This window comes from Bos javanicus, chromosome 3, assembly GCF_032452875.1.
Source record: "Bos javanicus breed banteng chromosome 3, ARS-OSU_banteng_1.0, whole genome shotgun sequence".
NCBI lineage: Eukaryota > Metazoa > Chordata > Mammalia > Artiodactyla > Bovidae > Bos > Bos javanicus.
The window spans coordinates 113150006-113167905 of record NC_083870.1 but is presented as its reverse complement, the minus strand read 5'-3'; the positions used below and the strand labels follow the sequence as shown (position 1 = coordinate 113167905).

Below are 17900 nucleotides of genomic sequence, written 5' to 3'. Positions count from 1 at the left end.
GGTAATCTATGCTGTACAACTTGAGGATTTTGTTTACATTTGTATATGCCCACTTAACCACTACCCAGATCAAGCTGTAGAAAATGTCTATCATCCCAAAAGATCCATTTGTGTCCCTTCCTTGTCAGTACTACCGCCTCTGAGAGGTAAACATGACTAGTGGCCAAGGTTTCTCCGTTGGTTAATTCTGCCCACTCTTGAACCTATCAGCGGACTCATTCAGTACATATTGTTTTGTGTTTGGCTTCTTTCAACCTTCTTCATCCTATTTCTTGTATAAATTTGTTTTCATTTTATTGCTGCAGCCGTGTCCCATTGTATGTATAAATCACATTCATCTACTCTACTCTCACTGGAAGTAGAATTGCACCCAGTTTTTGGACATTATAAACAAAGGTGCTGTAAACGTCCTTGTATCTGTCTTTGGGTGAACAAATGCACTACTTTCTCTCGGGGGTACACCAAAGCAGAACTGCTGAGTAGGGTAGGTGCCTGTTCAGATTTCAGAGACGCTGCCAAACTGCTCCTTAACACGGCAGTTCTCAGCACTGGCTGCTCTGCAGGATTAGCGGTGGAGCTTTACAAAGACCCAGAGAGCGGGGTCCCACCCCTGATCTGTTGCATCAGAACCTCTGGCGAGGAGGCGGAGACATCTGTATTTCTAAAAAGACTCACTAGTGATTCACCTGCACATTCTGGGTGAAGAGCCACTCTGATCCCCTTGCAGTCTGGATCTCACCCCCAAGACTCTAAGTCAAGGGACTTCCCTGGGGGTCCCGTGGTTAAGAATCCTCCTGCTAATGCAGGGGACATGAGTTCTATCCCTGGTGTGAGAAGATTCCACATACCTCACAGCAACTAAGGCAGGGTGCCACAACTCCGGAGCCTATACTCTAGAGCTCGTGATCCACAGCAAGAGAAGCCACCACAGTGAGAAGCCCGCACACCACAAGTAGAGAGGAGCCCCCACGTGCCCCAGTTAGAGAATGTCCACCAGCAGCAACAAAGTCCCAGTGCAGCCCCCAAAAAACAAAACAACCTCTATGGCAACTGTTCTTTTAGTGTCCACCCAAACCCCTGAAAATCCCATGGATGGAGGACCCTGGTGGGCTGCAGTCCACGGGGTCGCTAAGAGTCACACACGACTGAGTGACTTCACCTTCACTTTTCACTTTCATGCATTGGAGAAGGAAATGGCAACCCACTCCAGTGTTCTTGCCTGGAGAATCCTAAGGACGGGGGAGCCTGGTCGGCTGCCGTCTATGGGGTCGCACAGAGTCGGACACGACTGAAGCGACTTAGCAGCAGCAGCAAACCCCTGAACCCAAGTCCAGCTGCTTGCTCAGGGCTCCTGTGAATGTACCTGTCCTCCTTGGCTCACACAATCCACTCTGCGGACCACCGACCCTGGAAAGTCTCTCGGCCTGGCTTCTGTGATGCTTCGAGCTGTCTGCTTGGTCCTCTAACCACCTACATCCACTCTCTTTCTGTCTCCTTTGTCATCTCTGCTTCTCCCTCCCCTCTCTGAATGGAGATGACCCCAAATCTGTCCATAGCTCTTCTACGGTCATCATCCACGCACTCTTTGGTGACCTCACCTATTCCCATGGATCTGACCATCTTCTCTGTGCAGACAGCTCCCAGATCTACAACCCAGCCCTGGCATCTTGCTTTAGCATCAGTCTAGTATTCTTAACTGCCCTCTGGATCTTTGGGATTTTCCACTCACATTACACAGTGAGTCTGAAAACAAGCTCTATTTCCCCCCTCGGCGCCAGCTCTGCCTTCTGATCTCACAGTTTGTATGAACGTCAGTCAGATGGATCGATATATCCTGCTTTTCTTCTTTCATTTTCACCGCTTCAGCTCCCACTCCAGGCCCAGTTATTTCTCAGCGGGAGCCTCCTCGTTGGTCCCCTGAGTCACCCTCATCCTTTACACTGATGCAGACCAGTCTTCTCTGTGTATCACCGTGATGCTACCAGCCCTTCAGGGGATCTTGTAGTGGCTTCCTGAAGCAGGTGCTCATCTAACAGGTGAGATTGCTTTGCCTGGCATCAAGGACCTTCCTCTCTGCCATCTCAGGCCCCCGTCTCTTTCTCCTCATAACTCAAGTCCAACTAGACCATCCCCTCACCACCTCCAAATGTACCTGCCGTGGGCCTGCCCCAATGGCGCCTTTAAGCCAGATGAGTCCAGCCACACAGCAGCCAGTGAGCACCTCACGAGGTGTCCTGCCTGCCCCGAGCCTCAGCCTCCTCGTGGAAGCAGTCCTGGATCTGCTTTCCTCCTCTCTGCGTTTTTCCCCTTCTCTAACTCCTGCATTGTTCAGGCATCTCCCCAACTCTTGGCCTTTCTCTTCCACTGCCATCCAGTCTTCTACCTGCCCCTGAGCCCAGGTGTTGCCCAGAATTCTCTCCATTTCCCCAGGCCTCTAGCAGCCAGGGAAGCTCCCCACTGCAGGCCCCAGGACCCAGCACAGGACTGGTCCCCCTGGATTGGCTCCCAGAAGGTGATGGGTGCCAGAATTCCCTGCCTCGGCATCTGCTCTGGCAATCCTTTCAGCCTGAAGTGGATCAGCCTCCCTCAGCCCTTGTCCTGCCTGTTGAAACCCAAGTGTCCTTCAGGCACCACAAAGCCCCTCTTCAAGAAGCCTCCAGGATTCTTCCCTGCCCTGGTGGTTATTTCCCTCTGTGTGTACTCGTTACAAATGGGCATCACATTATATTCTGCCTCTCGTTAGGGCTTCTCTGGTGGCTCAGATGGTAAAGAACCTGCCTGCAGTGCAGGAAGGAAGATACCCTGGAAAAGGGAATGGCTACCCACTCCAGTATTGACTGGAAAATCCCATGGACAGAGGAGTGTGGTGGGCTACAGTCCAAGGGATCATAAGGAGTCTGACACAACTGAGTGACTAACACTTTCACTTTCTGATGAGTTGTGTCTTTGTCTTATCTTTCCTACTATCAACTCTTTGAGGGCAGACATCTAACTCATCTTTGATCTCCCACCACCTAGGACAGTGCCTAACCCATCACAGGTCATCAGTAAATACCTGTTGAACAAGAATGAATGAATGCTTTATAACAGTTTCCTCACTGTGCCATGGAACACAAGTGGTCTCGTAAGATACTAACTGATATTTCATGACCAGTTGAGTTTGGCACATGAATTTTCCCATAGAGAACCAAGTGCTCATAAACCTGTAAAGGCACTGATAAGTCCTGAAGCAAAGAAGCTAGTATAATGATGATTCACTTGGCAGATTAGCAAATATATTAATAGGACTTAAAGAGACATAAAATATGCAAACAGCTCAATATAAAAAAACCCAAATAACCCAATCAAAAAATGAGCAGAAGACCTAAATAGATACCAAAGAAGACATATAGATGCCCAACAGATACATGAAAAGATACTCAATATCACTAATTATTAGAGAAACACAAATCAAAACTACAACAAGGTATCACCTCACACTGGTCACAATGGGCATCTTTATTTTTTAAAATCTACAAATAAATGCTGGAGAGACTGTGGAGAAAAAGGAATCCTCCTACACTCTTGGTGGGAATGTAAATCGGTGCAACCACTATGGAGAACAGTAGGGAGTTTCCTTAAAAAATTAAAAATAGAGCTGCCATATTATCCTGCAGTCCCACTCCTGGGCATATATCTGGAGAAAACTCTAATTCAAAAAGTTACATGCCTTTCAATGTTCATTGCAGCACAACTTACAGCAGCCAAGACGTGAGGACAACCTAAATGCCGATCAACAGATGGACGGATAAAGACGTGGTGCACACACACACACACACACACACACACACACGCGTGCACACATACACACACACGCGTGAACAGCAGCATCGTGAGCCAGCTCCCTGCAGTGCCCATGTCTGCTTGCCCAGCCTCTCCTTAGGGGAGGGTTTGTCTCTGTGACACGATCAACATAGGATTTCTAGTGCTATTTCTTTTTTGTCACTTGGTGGATGAGGGTTCTCTTCACTTCCTGTTCGCCTTTATGGAGTGGACAAAGGAGGGGTGAGATGTGCAAGGCGGATGGAGGTGGAGGACAGGAAAGGACTCACCCCCGTGGCTTTCTGCTTAGTGTAGGCGTATTTGTCCCGAGTCATTCTTTCAAAGCGATAGGTGGGTGCAAATGTGATTTCTTCTTCCTCTGAAATCAAACAAAACGGTGGTTTCAGTTTTGACTTCCCGTGTTTCACATCTGGGCAAGTTTCTCTCTTTTCCAGGCATCACTCTTCCCCGCCTGGTGAGGATGTTTGGGAAAACGGGAGCCAGAACCATGGAGGGAGGGGGCCCATGAGAAAAGGATGGTGGTTCTCACCAAAGTGCAGGAAAACCTTCTGCTCCTTCCTCTCCATGAGCAGCTGGTCGTGGGACAGGAGGTCTGTGTACTGCTGCTGCCTGATCTTCTGAATGATGGTTTCTGCCTCCTGAAGCAAAGACATGGCCGGGCCACTGGTGAGACGACCCCTTCACCACATGACAAGGGCCACATCATCCACATCCTGCCTCCCTGCCATACCAGGACTCCGAGCCCCCGAAGCTACCCCAGACCCTGGTTCTAGAGATGTCAAGTTGGTGCTTATTTACACTCAATCATTTAATAAGGAGAACCCTGCAAGTGTAGTGAAGTATCAACTCAATAACAGAAGCTTCTGGCTGTCCTAAATTTGCAGAGGGACACTATTTTTGCACATGGACTTCTGGCATCCTTTTTATAAGACTTCCTTGGTAGGTATGTCTCCCTTGCTCTCTCATGGTCTCTGTGAGACAGCTTGTTCATAAGGCTATGAAAGGATCTGAGACCCTAGCCCCTGAATCTATGGGCACCAGGCCTCTGTGATCTGGGCTCAGACTCCGAGTCACCATGACGTTGGTGGGCTGTGCCAGCCTCGGGATCCAGCTGTCCTCTCTCCCAGGACTTATGTTACATCCACTCTGGCAGATGCACTGGGCAGACCCTCTAGGGAGTGAATGGCTGGGATGGCCCCTAATTGGGAAGGGTCAGGATCTGTGGGGCCCCTGTCTACCCCATCCCCTCTGCCTGCTCAGTCAGGAGGGAGAGGAGGAATTCTCGAGAAAGCATCTTGTGAGGGAGGGAGGGGTTGGGGAGGGTGAGGAGGGCACAGATGGGCCAAGAGCCGCTGTGGTAGCGGGAGGCCCAGGAGTGCGGGATGTGGGATGCCTGGGAAAGCATCTGGGAGCAGAGCCCCAAGGCCCAGGTCCAATCCCACTGTCAGAGATCTGCGGCGACCCAAGGCCATCTTCTCAGGCTGCTTGTGCTCAAAACTGTAAAATCAGGTGTCTCCACCGTCCCCTCCCCCGGCACAGACACCAGTGCAAAGGACTCCTGTTACACAGGGAGCAGACAGGCGTGGTTCTGCTCCCAGGCCTGGCCCCTGCCCCCTTTCAGGAGCACAAATGTGACCGCATTTCGTTCTTATCACGTCCAGGGGCCATGCCAGTTCACCCCCTTCCCACGGAATCCTTTACCTTCCCCAAGGGAGCAAGGCCATCTGTGCCGGGGCCCCCTCTGACTGCTGCTCATTGGATGGGTGTCCAAATTCAGGAGTGTCTTCCTTAGGCTACCTGGTGACCCATGATTTGGGGGGAAAATTGAGCTGGTCCCCACAGACTTCAGCCTTTCCTCGGGATCTGGGACTGGTGAGTTGAGAGGCTGCTGCTGGTCAGCTAGGGCACCGGAGGGGCAGAGAGGTGGTAGGGAGGGGTGGCCAGAACAGGTGTGTGGGAAGTAGGTGTGAGCAGAAAGTGAAAGTGAAAGCTGCTCAGTCGTGTCCGACTCTTTGTGACCCCATGGACTATACAGTCCACGGAATTCTCCAGGCCAGCATACTGGTGTGGGTAGCCGTTCCCTTCTCCAGGGGATTTTCCCAACCCAGGGATCAAGCCCAGGTCTCCCACATTGCAGGCAGATTCATTACTCGCTGAGCCACCAAGGAACCCCAAGAATACTGGAGTGGGTAGCCTATCCCTTCTTCAACAGATCTTCCCGGCCCAGGAATTGAACTGGGGTCTCCTGCATTGCAGGCAGTTTCTTTACCAGCTGAGCTACCAGGGAAGCCCAGGTTGAGCAGAGGCGAATGGTAAAGAAAGGCAGTGGCTCCATAGTTGCAACAGTATCGAGTCCCAGAGGAGTGGCCCCTCTGGACCAGCTCGGTCTGTGGGTCTCCACGACCTCCACCCTGAGTCAGCTCAAAGGAGCTTCTGTCCTCTGCAATCCCCGGCCCTGGGCAGAGAGCCCCTCACCCAGGTAGGCAGCTCCACGCGGTAGTTGAGATCCCCGAGCCAGAAGAGGTGGGTGAAGCGGTGAGTGATGTTAAAGGAACTCAGCTTCTTGTCTCCCAGGGCCAGAAACCGGAGAATATTCATATAGTTTTGGTTTCGCCTAATGAAACGAAAAAGCGGCCAGCTTAGCACGGGATCGTGGGTTCCCTACTCCATGGGCCAGGAAGTCAGAGGGGGACATGTGGGGAAGTGAGACTTAAGTCTGCAGCAACCACCCATCTGATGTGGTCCCTGGGCTGAACTGGGAATGCAGGGCAGGGCCCTGGGAGCATCTGCTCTGCAGGGACTCAGTCATCAACCTTCCCGATGACTCTGCATGACTGGGCCACCATAGGCAAATAGGGCTTTCACTTGTGACGGTGCCCCAAGGAGGCTTTCCCCTTGAGAAGCGGAGTGGTGTTTAGGTGCCTCTGGGGTGACGCAAGGACGTGTCTGTTCTGTCCCCTAGGCAAGATTCACCCACACCCCTGTGCCACAGTTAGCTTTGATGAGACCACAGGAAAAGTCCTTAGAGGCCAACAGGGCAGGGTCGTGGCCAAGGGCTTACAGGGTTCAGGTGTTGAGGTCTGTCTGGGCAAATAACCCCAAAAGTTGCTCTTGGGGAGTGAGCGCCATTACCTGAGTTTCTTTTCACTTCCTGAAGTCAGGTGGCTGTTAACAAATCCCAAGGAGGTTCCGTTGAACATGAACGACACCCCCACGGCTCCCTTGTTCCCTAAAGGGAGGGGGAGAAGGGAAAAGTCAGAACACCCGACAGGCAAAGTTGCCAAGTGGTGGGAAATCAGGGTGAAGCCAAGCCACTCGTCAGGAGAGAACAGGTGTGGGGAAAAGTGGAGGCCAAGGAAGAAAAACAGCTTCATCTAGGGTGAGAGATGGCAGGGGACAGGGACTGGGGTGGGGGGTGAGATTCCTCTAGAATAAGAAAACGGGGTGAACAGCCGGCAGCCTTGGGGTTCTCGGCAGGTCTGAGGGAGGAAGCTGCCAGTGTTAAGTCATCCTGGCATCGCCCTCTCAGCAGGTGTGTGTGTGTGTGTGTGTGTGTGTGTTTCCCACAGGTCCAAGCAGGGCCATCAGAAATACTCAGAAACCTTGAGAAGAGGAGGTAGAAGGAGGAGCCGGCGGCTGGGGTGGGGCTGACCTCGCACCAGCAAACCCCAGCTTCCTGGAGAGGCCAAAACCCGCACTGAGACCCGTGGTTCTCAGAGTGCGTTCCCCAGACCAGCAGCATCAGCACCACCGGGAACTTGGTGCAAGCGCACATCACAGGCCCCGCCCGGGACCTGCTGAATCAGAGCTTTGGGAGTTGCTGTTGTTCAGTCACAAAGTCATGTCTGACTCTTGCAACCCCATGGGCTGGGCTGTAGCCCTTCAGGCTCCTCTGTCCATGGGATTTCCCAGGCAAGAATATCAGAATGGATTGCCATTTCCTTCTCCAGGGAAACTTCCCGACTCAGGGATCAAACCCACATGTCTTGCATTGGCAGGTGGATTCTTTACCACTGAGCCACCAGGGAAGCCCTAAATATATTACGTTTGTTGTTGTTTAGTCACCAAGTTATATCCGACTCTTTGCGACCCCATGGACTACAGCATTGCAGGCTTCCCTGTCCATCACCATCTCCCAGAGTTTTCTCAGACCTCATGTCCACTCACTTTGAGAGTGGGAGTCAGTAATCTCTGTCTAACAAGTCTTCTGGGTCAGGAGTTCAGCCAACACTGTCCCACCACCAGCTATAGGGCGGTTTTTACATTTTCAAATAGTTGGGGGAAAATCAAAAGAAGAATATTTTGATTAAATATCTGATATAAAATTAAAATGATATGAAATTCAGAGTCTATAAACAACATTTTATTGGAACACAGCTATGCCCTTAGATAGAGTCCAGTAGTTATGACACAGACAGCATGACCTGCAGAGTCTTAAATATTTACTATCTAGCCTTTTAGAGAACAAGTCTGCCAGCCCTGCTCTAGGTGGTTCTGACACATGCCTGGGAACTTTCTCTGCCCATCATGGCAGCTGTGAGATGTGCTGGTCTTGAATGAGACGGGCTGTGAGTATAAGAGACACAACAGAATTGTAAGCCTAGAAGAAGAATGGACTGTAAGATAGCTAATAAACCTTTAATTGAATACCCATTGAAATGGTAATGAGCCCTGGTGGCTCAGCCGGTAGAGAATCTGCCTGCAATGCAGGAGACCCATGTTCAATTCCTGGGTCGGGAAGATCCCCTGGAGAAGGGCAGAGCAACCCACTCCAGTACTCTTGCCTGGAGAATTCTATGGCCAGAGGAGCCTGTCGAGCTACAGTCCATGGGGTGCGAAGAGTCAGACACGACTGAGTGACTAACACTTTCAGGAGGTTTGATAAGATACATTGTGAAGATTGACTTTCCTTGTTTCCTTTTCCTTTAATTTGGTACTCAAAATGTAAAACCACCCAGCTGGCTAACATTCTGTCTGGGTTGGACAACGAGACGGCCCCGGGGACGAGCCAGGCCGGGCCTCCTGACCCAAGGCTCTCTCCCCTCTGCCCTGGAGTTGACTCCCCTGTCCCCATGAGGCCCCTCCTGTCAGCCTTCTCCCCAGCCTGGGGCCTAGGCTTAAGTCCCTGCCCACCACGTCCTTGCCACAGGGCCTTGGGCAGGTTTGGGAACATCACTGTAGCCTCCAGAGTCATGTCTGTGAGGGGGGCTCACAATAGTCCCTGCCCCGACAGGGTGTTTGTATTAAATGAACACAGCAAGCACTTAGCACACACGGCCTGGCACTGGGTCCACCCTCTCGGAGGTCTCAGCTCTTCCACCAGCCAGTCAGCACCCAGTGAACTCCTGCCCTGTGCTAACCATGGCTGGGAGCCATTTCAGGGGAGGGAAATGGGGGGAGATTGGCCCCAGAGGAGAAGAGGAGGGGAGGGAAGCAGGGACTGGGAAATGGTGCATGGGAAATCCCCTGCATCCAAGCTGCCCTCCTAGAGCCATGAAACTCAGACTGCCTGGGCCTGCTGCCTCCCTCTCTGGCCTTGTCCCATCACCTGTAAGGCTGAGCCCAGCGAGCACAAGGCCTTTGCTTCGCTGCTCCTGCTGCGTGGAACGCTCCTCCCATTTCCTCAGCCCTCTGACTTCTCGGAGAGGCCCCTAGACCCCCACCCATCTCAAGTAGCCCCTGGAGCCGCCCACCCCCTGCCACACTCTCTTTGCCGGCATGCTCACTCCCCACCATCCTGCTGTCAGTCTGTCTGTCCAGCTGTGGGAGCAGCCCTGTGTGTGGTGGACAGACACCTTGGGGGCCCAGTAGCGTGCTGGGTGGGGCGGGGGGCACAGTCAGCTCCGTCCCGCTGAGGGTGGTCCTGTCTTGTAACGGGAGGTCTGAGCAGACTGTGGCTGGCGGCTGGTGGAGGGGGCGGGCAGCCCCGCAGAGGGGCTCGAGGCCTAGAAGCGGGTTCCTGGGCAGCAGAGGGCGTGGGCGTCGGAGCAGGGCAGCTGCTGCCACAGGAAGGAAGGCGGACAAGTGGGTGTGGACGCGGGCAGCTTGCGGTTTGTGAGCAGAAAGGCTGAGGGAGCTTTTCACGTTCAGTGGCGGCAGTTCTATTTCCTGTCGCCTCTGGGGCTCTGTCCTGTCCCTGACGCCAAGCACCAGAAATCGTTGGCCTCACCCTCAGTGCCACCCACGGCCCCCATGTGGGTGCACCTGCCCCTATGCACTCCCTGCCACTCACACACAGACTGACAGACTCACACTCACACACATAGACTGACAGATTCACACTCACAGACTGACAGACTCACGTTCACAGACACACACACAGACTGACAGACTCACGTCCACAGACTGACAGACTTACACTCACAGACTGACAGACACATTCATATATAGACTGAGAGTCACATTCACACAGCCTGACAGACACACATACACAGGCTGACTAACACACTCACAAACAGACTCACATACAGAATGACAGACTCGCACTCACACATACAGACTGACAGTCACACTCACATACACAGACTGACAGACTTATACTCACAGACTGACACACTCACATTCACAGTCACACACACACAGACTGACAGACTTACACTCACAGACACGCACACAGACTGACAGATTCACACTCACAGACTGACAGACACACATACACAGGCTGACTAACACACTCACAAACAGACTCACATACAGAATGACAGACTCGCACTCACACATACAGACTGACAGTCACACTCACATACACAGACTGACAGACTTATACTCACAGACTGACACACTCACATTCACAGTCACACACACACAGACTGACAGACTCACTCACAGACACGCACACAGACTGACAGACTCACTCAGAGACACACATAGACTGACAGACTCAGACTGACAGACTTACACTCACAGACTGACAGACACATTCATATACAGACTGAGAGTCATATTCACACAGCCTGACAGACACACATACACAGGCTGACTAACACACTCACAAACAGACTCACATACAGAATGACAGACTCCCACTCACATACACAGACTGACAGACTTATACTCACAGACTGACACACTCACATTCACAGTCATACACACACAGACTGACAGACTCACTCACAGACACGCACACAGGCTGACAGACTCACACTCACAGACTGACAGACTCACACTCACAGACTGAGAGACTCACTCATAGCCACACACACAGATTGACAGACTTACACTCACAGACTGACAGACTCACAGCCACACACAGACTGACAGGCTCACACTCACACACGCAGACTGACAGACTCACTCACAGACACACACAGACTGACAGACACACATACACAGGTGACTAACACTCACAAACAGAGTCACATACAGAATGACAGACTCGCACTTACACATACAGACTGACAGAGTCACATTCATACATATAGACTGACAGACACATACACAGACTGACAGACACACAGACAGACTCACACTCACAGACACATTGACACAGACTCACACACACACTCACAGACTGACAAATTCACAAATACACACAGACAGACTGAAAAGACACAAAAAACTCACATACACATTCACATTCAGACTCACATACTCTCTTACACACACACACACACTCACAAATACACACAGACTCAGACACACACACACTCACACACATACATATGCAGCCCTCCGCATCTGTGTCAGTTCTCTGAAGCAGCCTGACTGGTCCCACTGGCTCACGGCTGATAGCAGCGTTTCCACCTCCACCTGAGTCTGTCTAGGTCTAGACCAGGGGCCGAATCAAGCCTCCACCTGTTGGTAGATAACAGTTCTCTAGAACACGGCCGTGCTCTTCCAAGTTGCTGTTGTCTGCAGCTGCTCTCGTGTGACGGCAGCAGGGCTGAGAAATTGCGCATGGACTGAAAAGCCTAACATATTTACTTCCTGACCCTTCACAGCACGGCTGTTGACCCCTGTCCTTGATCCCTGATACTCAAGGTGGGGTCTGTCAGCCAGCGGCCCTGACACCACTGGGAGTTCGTCGGAAACACAAGAATGTTGGGCTCCTCCTGAGAGGTGTTGAGTCACAACAGCATTCTGGCAGATCCTCAGAAGCACTGGGGTAGACCCCGAGTGCATGTAGTCTGGGAGGACCATCCGGAGCACGTGGAGGCTGGGAGGACCACCCATCCCAGAAGGGATAGACACGCGAGTGTGGGCAGAAATGAGCTTACGCAGAACACACCCCCCACCCCGGCTCACCCAGCGTGTTGGCGATGCCTGTCTTCACGTTGTCGGTGCAGATGTGGCTGATTCGGTTCTCGTGCTCCGGCTTGGCCAGCACCACGATGCGGATGTTCCAGAGGGTGTGGATGGCGATCTGGCGGGGGGGACAGTGCTGTGACCCTGGGCCAGGACACAGTGCTTGACCCCAGAGCAAGAGTTTCACACCCAGCCCTCGCCCTCAGGTGTGGGGCGGCCTGCCGGTCATCCCTATACTTTAGGGGACCCCTAAGGATGCTTCACAGATGACGCAAAGTTGTCTTAAAGATAGGGCCAGCACTGACTAGATTTCGAGGAAGTAAAGGTTACCTACAAGCTTGGGCAAGGGAGAGGGACCACCCCAGTGATCAGCAACGCCCAGGGACACCATTAATCATTGGATGCAGGTGAGCCTCTCTGGCCCTGAACGGCAGGGGGACCACTGAGCACACTCTTGCCCCCAAGATGCTCCCAACTTGCCAGGTCCACTGCCCAGGTGTCCCACCTGGGGCCACGGCCACCACTCACTGTTTTAAAGGTCATGCTGGTGACCTCTTGCAGGGAGTGTTTGAGTATCTCCAGCCACTCCTTCTCTCCCAGGGGGTCCTCCTGGGTCCCGATCACGTAGATGTCATGGGGGATGTAATCAGCTGAGTCATCCCGCGTCTTTCCCTGCCCCTTGGAGAGAAACCAGGACGTGATCTTCTTGGGAGGGGGGGCGTTACCTTCAACAGCAAAACCCAACACCAAGTGAGTCAAAGGTACATCAGGAGCAGTCAGAACAGACGCAGGGGAAACATGGGGGTGGGGCAGGGGGTCACATAGTCCCTGAAAACCAGTCAGGCCGCCCAACGAAGTACCTTAGGTACAGAGCGAGGCACTATTGTGTCCCAGGATGTTACATTGCTTTGTAAAGACAGCATTAAGTTTCAAAGGCCAGAAACACTCGAAGATTCCACATAGCAACTTGAACTCATAGCACAGATGTCAGCCACTGTCCTAGTCTTTGGGGCTATAGTGTAACTGGGACACAGGCCTTGAGGAGATTACTCTCCATTGTCTCCACTGAGACAGTGCTGTCAGCTGACAGGTTTAGGATGGAGCCTTCTAACCCACAGTTAGGAGACAGCAATGCTCTCATTGCACAAGAGAGATCTCAGCCGAACACTGAGAGAGGCCGTGCAGGAGTCAGCCAGAGGAACCGAAGAGCCTGGAGCCCCTACTCCCGGCCCACCTCCACTGCCATTGGAAAACCTGAGCCTAAACAGCTCAATAAAGAAATAATGATAAAGATTTATTTCCCCCCAAATCTTGGAGGTTGAGTCAACTTTTTTTTACCCCCAGAGAGTAAACTGTCCTGGCTCACGACTGCCAAGAAGCCAAGAACTGGAGTGACCTGACCTCTACTCCCGCTGTGATTCAGCGTGGGAACATAAGCCCTGGGGCCTGGTGGTCTCTGCTCGGGAGACCCTCCCACACTGCCCCAGTCAGCTCCTTCCATGGCATGTGAAGGGCATGTCTGCAGCTGTTCACCTGGACGGTGCACAGCCAAATCAAAGATTTCCATGCTTGCAGAAGGAAAGAGGGGAAAGGGCCAGGCACCTGTGTGCATGAAACCCCGGGTGTGAGAGCTGAGGGACTCAGGCGGCCAATGAGAAACAGTGGCAGAGACTGAGGGACACAGGAACTAGGCCCGCATTCTGTTGGGTTGACCAAAAAGTTCGTTCCAGTAAAACCCAAATGAGATTTTTTTACCAACCCAATACTTCAGCGTGGCTGTGACTCTTCGGGTTTCTGGGCATGAAGACCTGGGGAAGCTGAGGCTAGTGCAACCAGGACGGGGGCAACTCTCCTGAGTTCCCTGAGTCCAGCCCATCTTCCACCCAGTGACAGGCCAGGGGTCCCATGTAGCTTTTTCATTCAGATTCCCACTCCCTCTGCTCAGCCACTTCCTCCCAGGTGACTAGTCTACTGCGTCGGGAGGGCGGTGGCCCTGATTCTGCTCCAGACCAAAGTGGGGGAGACATGCCCAGTTAAATTCAAATTTCAGATAAACAATGGATACTTTTTGGAATAAGTATGTCCCGTGCAGTAACTATCTAAAATTCAAATTGACTGGAACTTCTGTATCTACTTAATTTTTTAAAATTTCTAACTGAATATTTAAACTAAGTAATTACTTAGTATAACTCATATTAGTATAAAAATGTGTATTAGCACCTGAGTATACACTATGCATGTTTAGCACAATGGATATTTGGTGTATATTTGCACTTCTAACTGAACTGTTATACTAAATAATTATTTAGTGTAATTATATTCAGTATACTATAGTACATTAATTTATTTAAGATATTATACTTGGTATATATTAGTATGTAAATATACATAGCATATATATTTAGCTTAATATATATTTAGTATGTATTTCTGCTTCCCAGGGGGCTCAGTGGTAGAATCCACCTGCCAATGCAGGAGACACAGGTTCAATCCCTAGGCCGAGAAGATCCGCTGGAGAAGGCAATGGCAACCCACTCCATACTCGTCTTGCCTGGAAAATTCCATGGACAGAGGAGCCTGGTCGGCTACAGTCCATGGGACAGCAAAAGAGTCAAACACGACTGAACAATTGAGCACACACAGTTATGTATTTCTAGCTAAATTCTTATACTAAAAAATAATTTGTTGTTTACATGAAATTCAAATTCAGCTGGGCATCATCTTTTTTTCCTCTTTCTCGCTCAATAAATCTGGCAGCCCAAATCAAAGAGGAGGTTCCTTCTTCCAGGCCTGAAGCCCCTCGGCGAGTTGCCCAAGGCCGGAAGGTGCCCAAGGGCCCGTTCACCTATATATTCAAACTCTTTACCTAAAACTTTCCATTTCTGGCAACTACGTACGTAACCCCTTTCAGCTGCACTTGGCGGCTGAGAATCCCAGCGCTCCTTTCTTTTGCCTCTGGTCTCAGGATGGGTACCCGCATCTAGGGGCTGGGGGTGGGGCGAGGGTGCCCGAGGCAGCAAAGCAGAGCCCTTGAGCGGGACCGGGAGGCAGGGCGGCAGGCAGACCCACCCATGTTCCAGGTGCCGATAAAGATGGTGATCATGTCAGGCTCCGGCTGCTCCGAGTGCTTGTTCTTCATCTGCTGGAGGAGCTGGCAGAAACCTTCTCTCTTCTAGGGATTGAAGGGCAGACAGACTCAGAAAGGCCTCCGCCTCCCTGCACATGACACTTTCAAAGGACTGGTCAGCTTTGAGAAAAGCTGGGGGGAGAGCGGATCAGTGCCGACTTCCAGCAGAGCCATCTGGAAATACGTGCCTGAGGTCTTAAGAGAGAGGCTTTTCTCTAACCCCGACCTTCCTCTGCAAGGACCTGACTAAGGAAAGAACCAGGGACCCTGCGAAGACCCGACCACATCATGGGGACAGAAGCATGTGTTTCAACACAGAAAATCCTAGAGGCCTTCGTGTCCAGCCCTAGGAGGGGAATTGCTAAATGTTTTATGGGTCATCCATAGGCCAGAAGACCACAGATTTTAAAAATTTGGGTGCAAAAACACTTCATCAACAAGGGTGGATGGTCAAGATACATTGTTTGGCATGAAAAGCCAATTGACAAAAAGCTATGAACAGCACCATTGCATTTGTATTTTTCAAAACACACACAAAAACCATCCTGAAAGATAGAATCCAAGGATTACTAGTGTATATGAGTGTTTTCTATTTTAAACTTTTTATTTGTATCAGTTATTTTTTACCAATAAGAATTAGATTACTCGTGTAATGAAAGAAAATTTAGATGAAAGAAACTAACGAGAAAGAAAAGACCCCACGAAGGCTGTCCTTCCCTGTAGGCTTCACTCTGTTGTCCTGTACACAGCAGGGCACAGAGTGGACGTGGCCGTCTAGTAGCTTACCGTTCAATAGCAGAGGTGGGCGGACCAAGTGTGGCCCAGAGTTTTCGGCTGCACCATGTGAAATTAGCCATGTTTGACGGTCTCAGACCTCTGTAGATGGCAATCTCCTATCATTCAGTCTAATTTAATTGCAAATCTAAGTTGCAGCTGAAGAAAGCAGCTCACTGAGAATTACGGTGGCTGTCTGTATGGGAAATCTGCGTCTAGGGGCAGCTCAGAACTACGTGCCTCGGTTTACCCTTGTACCTCATCTTCTGAGCATGTGACCATGAACAGAAGTGGGTTTTGGACCTCTGCCCATGTGCCCAGCACGATGCGTCCCCCACCTGTCTGGAACTCACTTCCTTGTTTCTCCCCAGTTCCTTCTCGATCATTCCTCTCAGTCCTTTTCACCCTCTCAGCTAATTCTGGGGCCCACAGAGTCCCCACTGGCCTCCTATCAGCTCTCCCCTGCCACACAGGTAGACACAGCCAGGTTCCAGCACTCAATGGGGCAGTCCCCGTGGGCCCGTGCCAGGAGCCCTGTCCCTCCACCGCGGGGCCGACACAGTCAGCCACCCTTGACGTGCTGGGAGCCCCGTGCCTGGCTCAGCGGAGCCACACGCTTGCAGGATAAACAGCAGGGCCGCAATGCTGGGTTTCTGCACCTGGTTGGCACGTGTGAGGGGAGGGCTGAGGTCAGAGACTCTGTCTGTACAGAGGCCCCCACAACGCCCAGATCCCAAGTTTCTCCATCAGCCCACCCACCTCTTATTCCAGCAGCCAGACCTGGTAGGGAATCTCACTTCTTGGGGGCTGTGCAAGTGTAGAAATGGAGGGGGTGCTGGTTGAGACTCAGATTTAAATCTGGGGTGTCTCCGAGGGCCTCCGGGTGCATCCCAGGGAAGCTCAAAGCCTCCCAAGGGGGCTCAGCGCTGGTAAGACATGGATGATAAAGGAGGCACTCTTCCACAGGCTGGCGTGGTGGCAGAGGTTGCAGATGGGGCTACTAGCTGGCTTGCATTCCCTCCACCTTCCTGGGCTTGGCTTCAGGTGGGAAGTGGGTGTGAGAGTTGAGCGAGCTGACAGTACCTGGTACCCACTTCCAGGCACACAGCAAGCCTCAGAAACCATGCCTCCCTCACTCCCCTCCTGGCTCGTCCTAGGGCTTTGTGGTCACTTACTTTGGAGTCAGCAAAAACGTACTCCTTCCGCAGGGTCTTTTCCTTCTCTGTTTCCACCAGGATCACCAACTTGTTCAGAAACTTCTGAGACTTGATGAGCTGCAGGACTTAAGAGGGATGGAAATTTACTTTTCTCATTATCCTCCAACACGTGAAGAGTCTCCAGGGCACTCTGGCACCTGACCTCAGCAGTCTGACTTTTCCGGGCCCAGGCTGAGCACCAAATCTGTGCCTGGTCTCCCAGATTCTTGCTCCTTGCTGCTCTTCCAGGGAGGAGCTCAGGGTTGGGAAGGGTGGAGCCTGGAATGGGAGGAGGTGGCCTGATCAGGGCAGAGACAGCGTGCCTGTCCATCTTTTCAGCTCCCTCCCTCTCTCCCTTCCTTCTCTTCCTCCCTTCCTTCTTGTGCTTGTTTGCAATTTATATCTAAATGAAAAATTAAATATTTGTACTTCTGTCAATGATTAAAAGAGGCTCAAATCATTATGAACAATAGTACTTCCCAACTCCACCTCCCTCCAGTGTCCTGCTCCCTAGAGGCACTCACTTTCAGTTCCCTGAATGGATTTTTTTGTTGTGAATGTTATTAATACTTCGTGTCTTTCAAAAAGATGCTTATATTGCTACTTCCTGGTGTTTCAGTCTTACGTACTTCCTATTACATATGGACTTCCCACCACAGAGGATGAAGATTTAGCTCTCTTTCACATTTACAGCCTTTTTCCCCACCTCACCATTCCCCTCCCCCTGTCCGTGTACA

The 17900-nt window shown here is 51.5% G+C and overlaps 1 protein-coding gene across 1 annotated transcript in view; it reads right to left on the bottom strand.

The window, feature by feature from the left end:
• The window catches only part of INPP5D (inositol polyphosphate-5-phosphatase D), a 137098-nt gene that overhangs the window by 27804 nt on the left and 91394 nt on the right, over window positions 1-17900 (bottom strand). Inside the window, exons 10-17 of the mRNA XM_061412651.1 lie at window positions 17143-17249; window positions 15136-15238; window positions 12595-12791; window positions 12067-12184; window positions 6955-7051; window positions 6298-6436; window positions 4352-4460; window positions 4092-4180 (exon numbers count right to left, since the gene is read on the bottom strand). Coding sequence (XP_061268635.1) covers window positions 4092-4180; window positions 4352-4460; window positions 6298-6436; window positions 6955-7051; window positions 12067-12184; window positions 12595-12791; window positions 15136-15238; window positions 17143-17249 — 959 coding nt within the window. The remainder of the gene's footprint in view (window positions 1-4091; window positions 4181-4351; window positions 4461-6297; window positions 6437-6954; window positions 7052-12066; window positions 12185-12594; window positions 12792-15135; window positions 15239-17142; window positions 17250-17900) is intronic.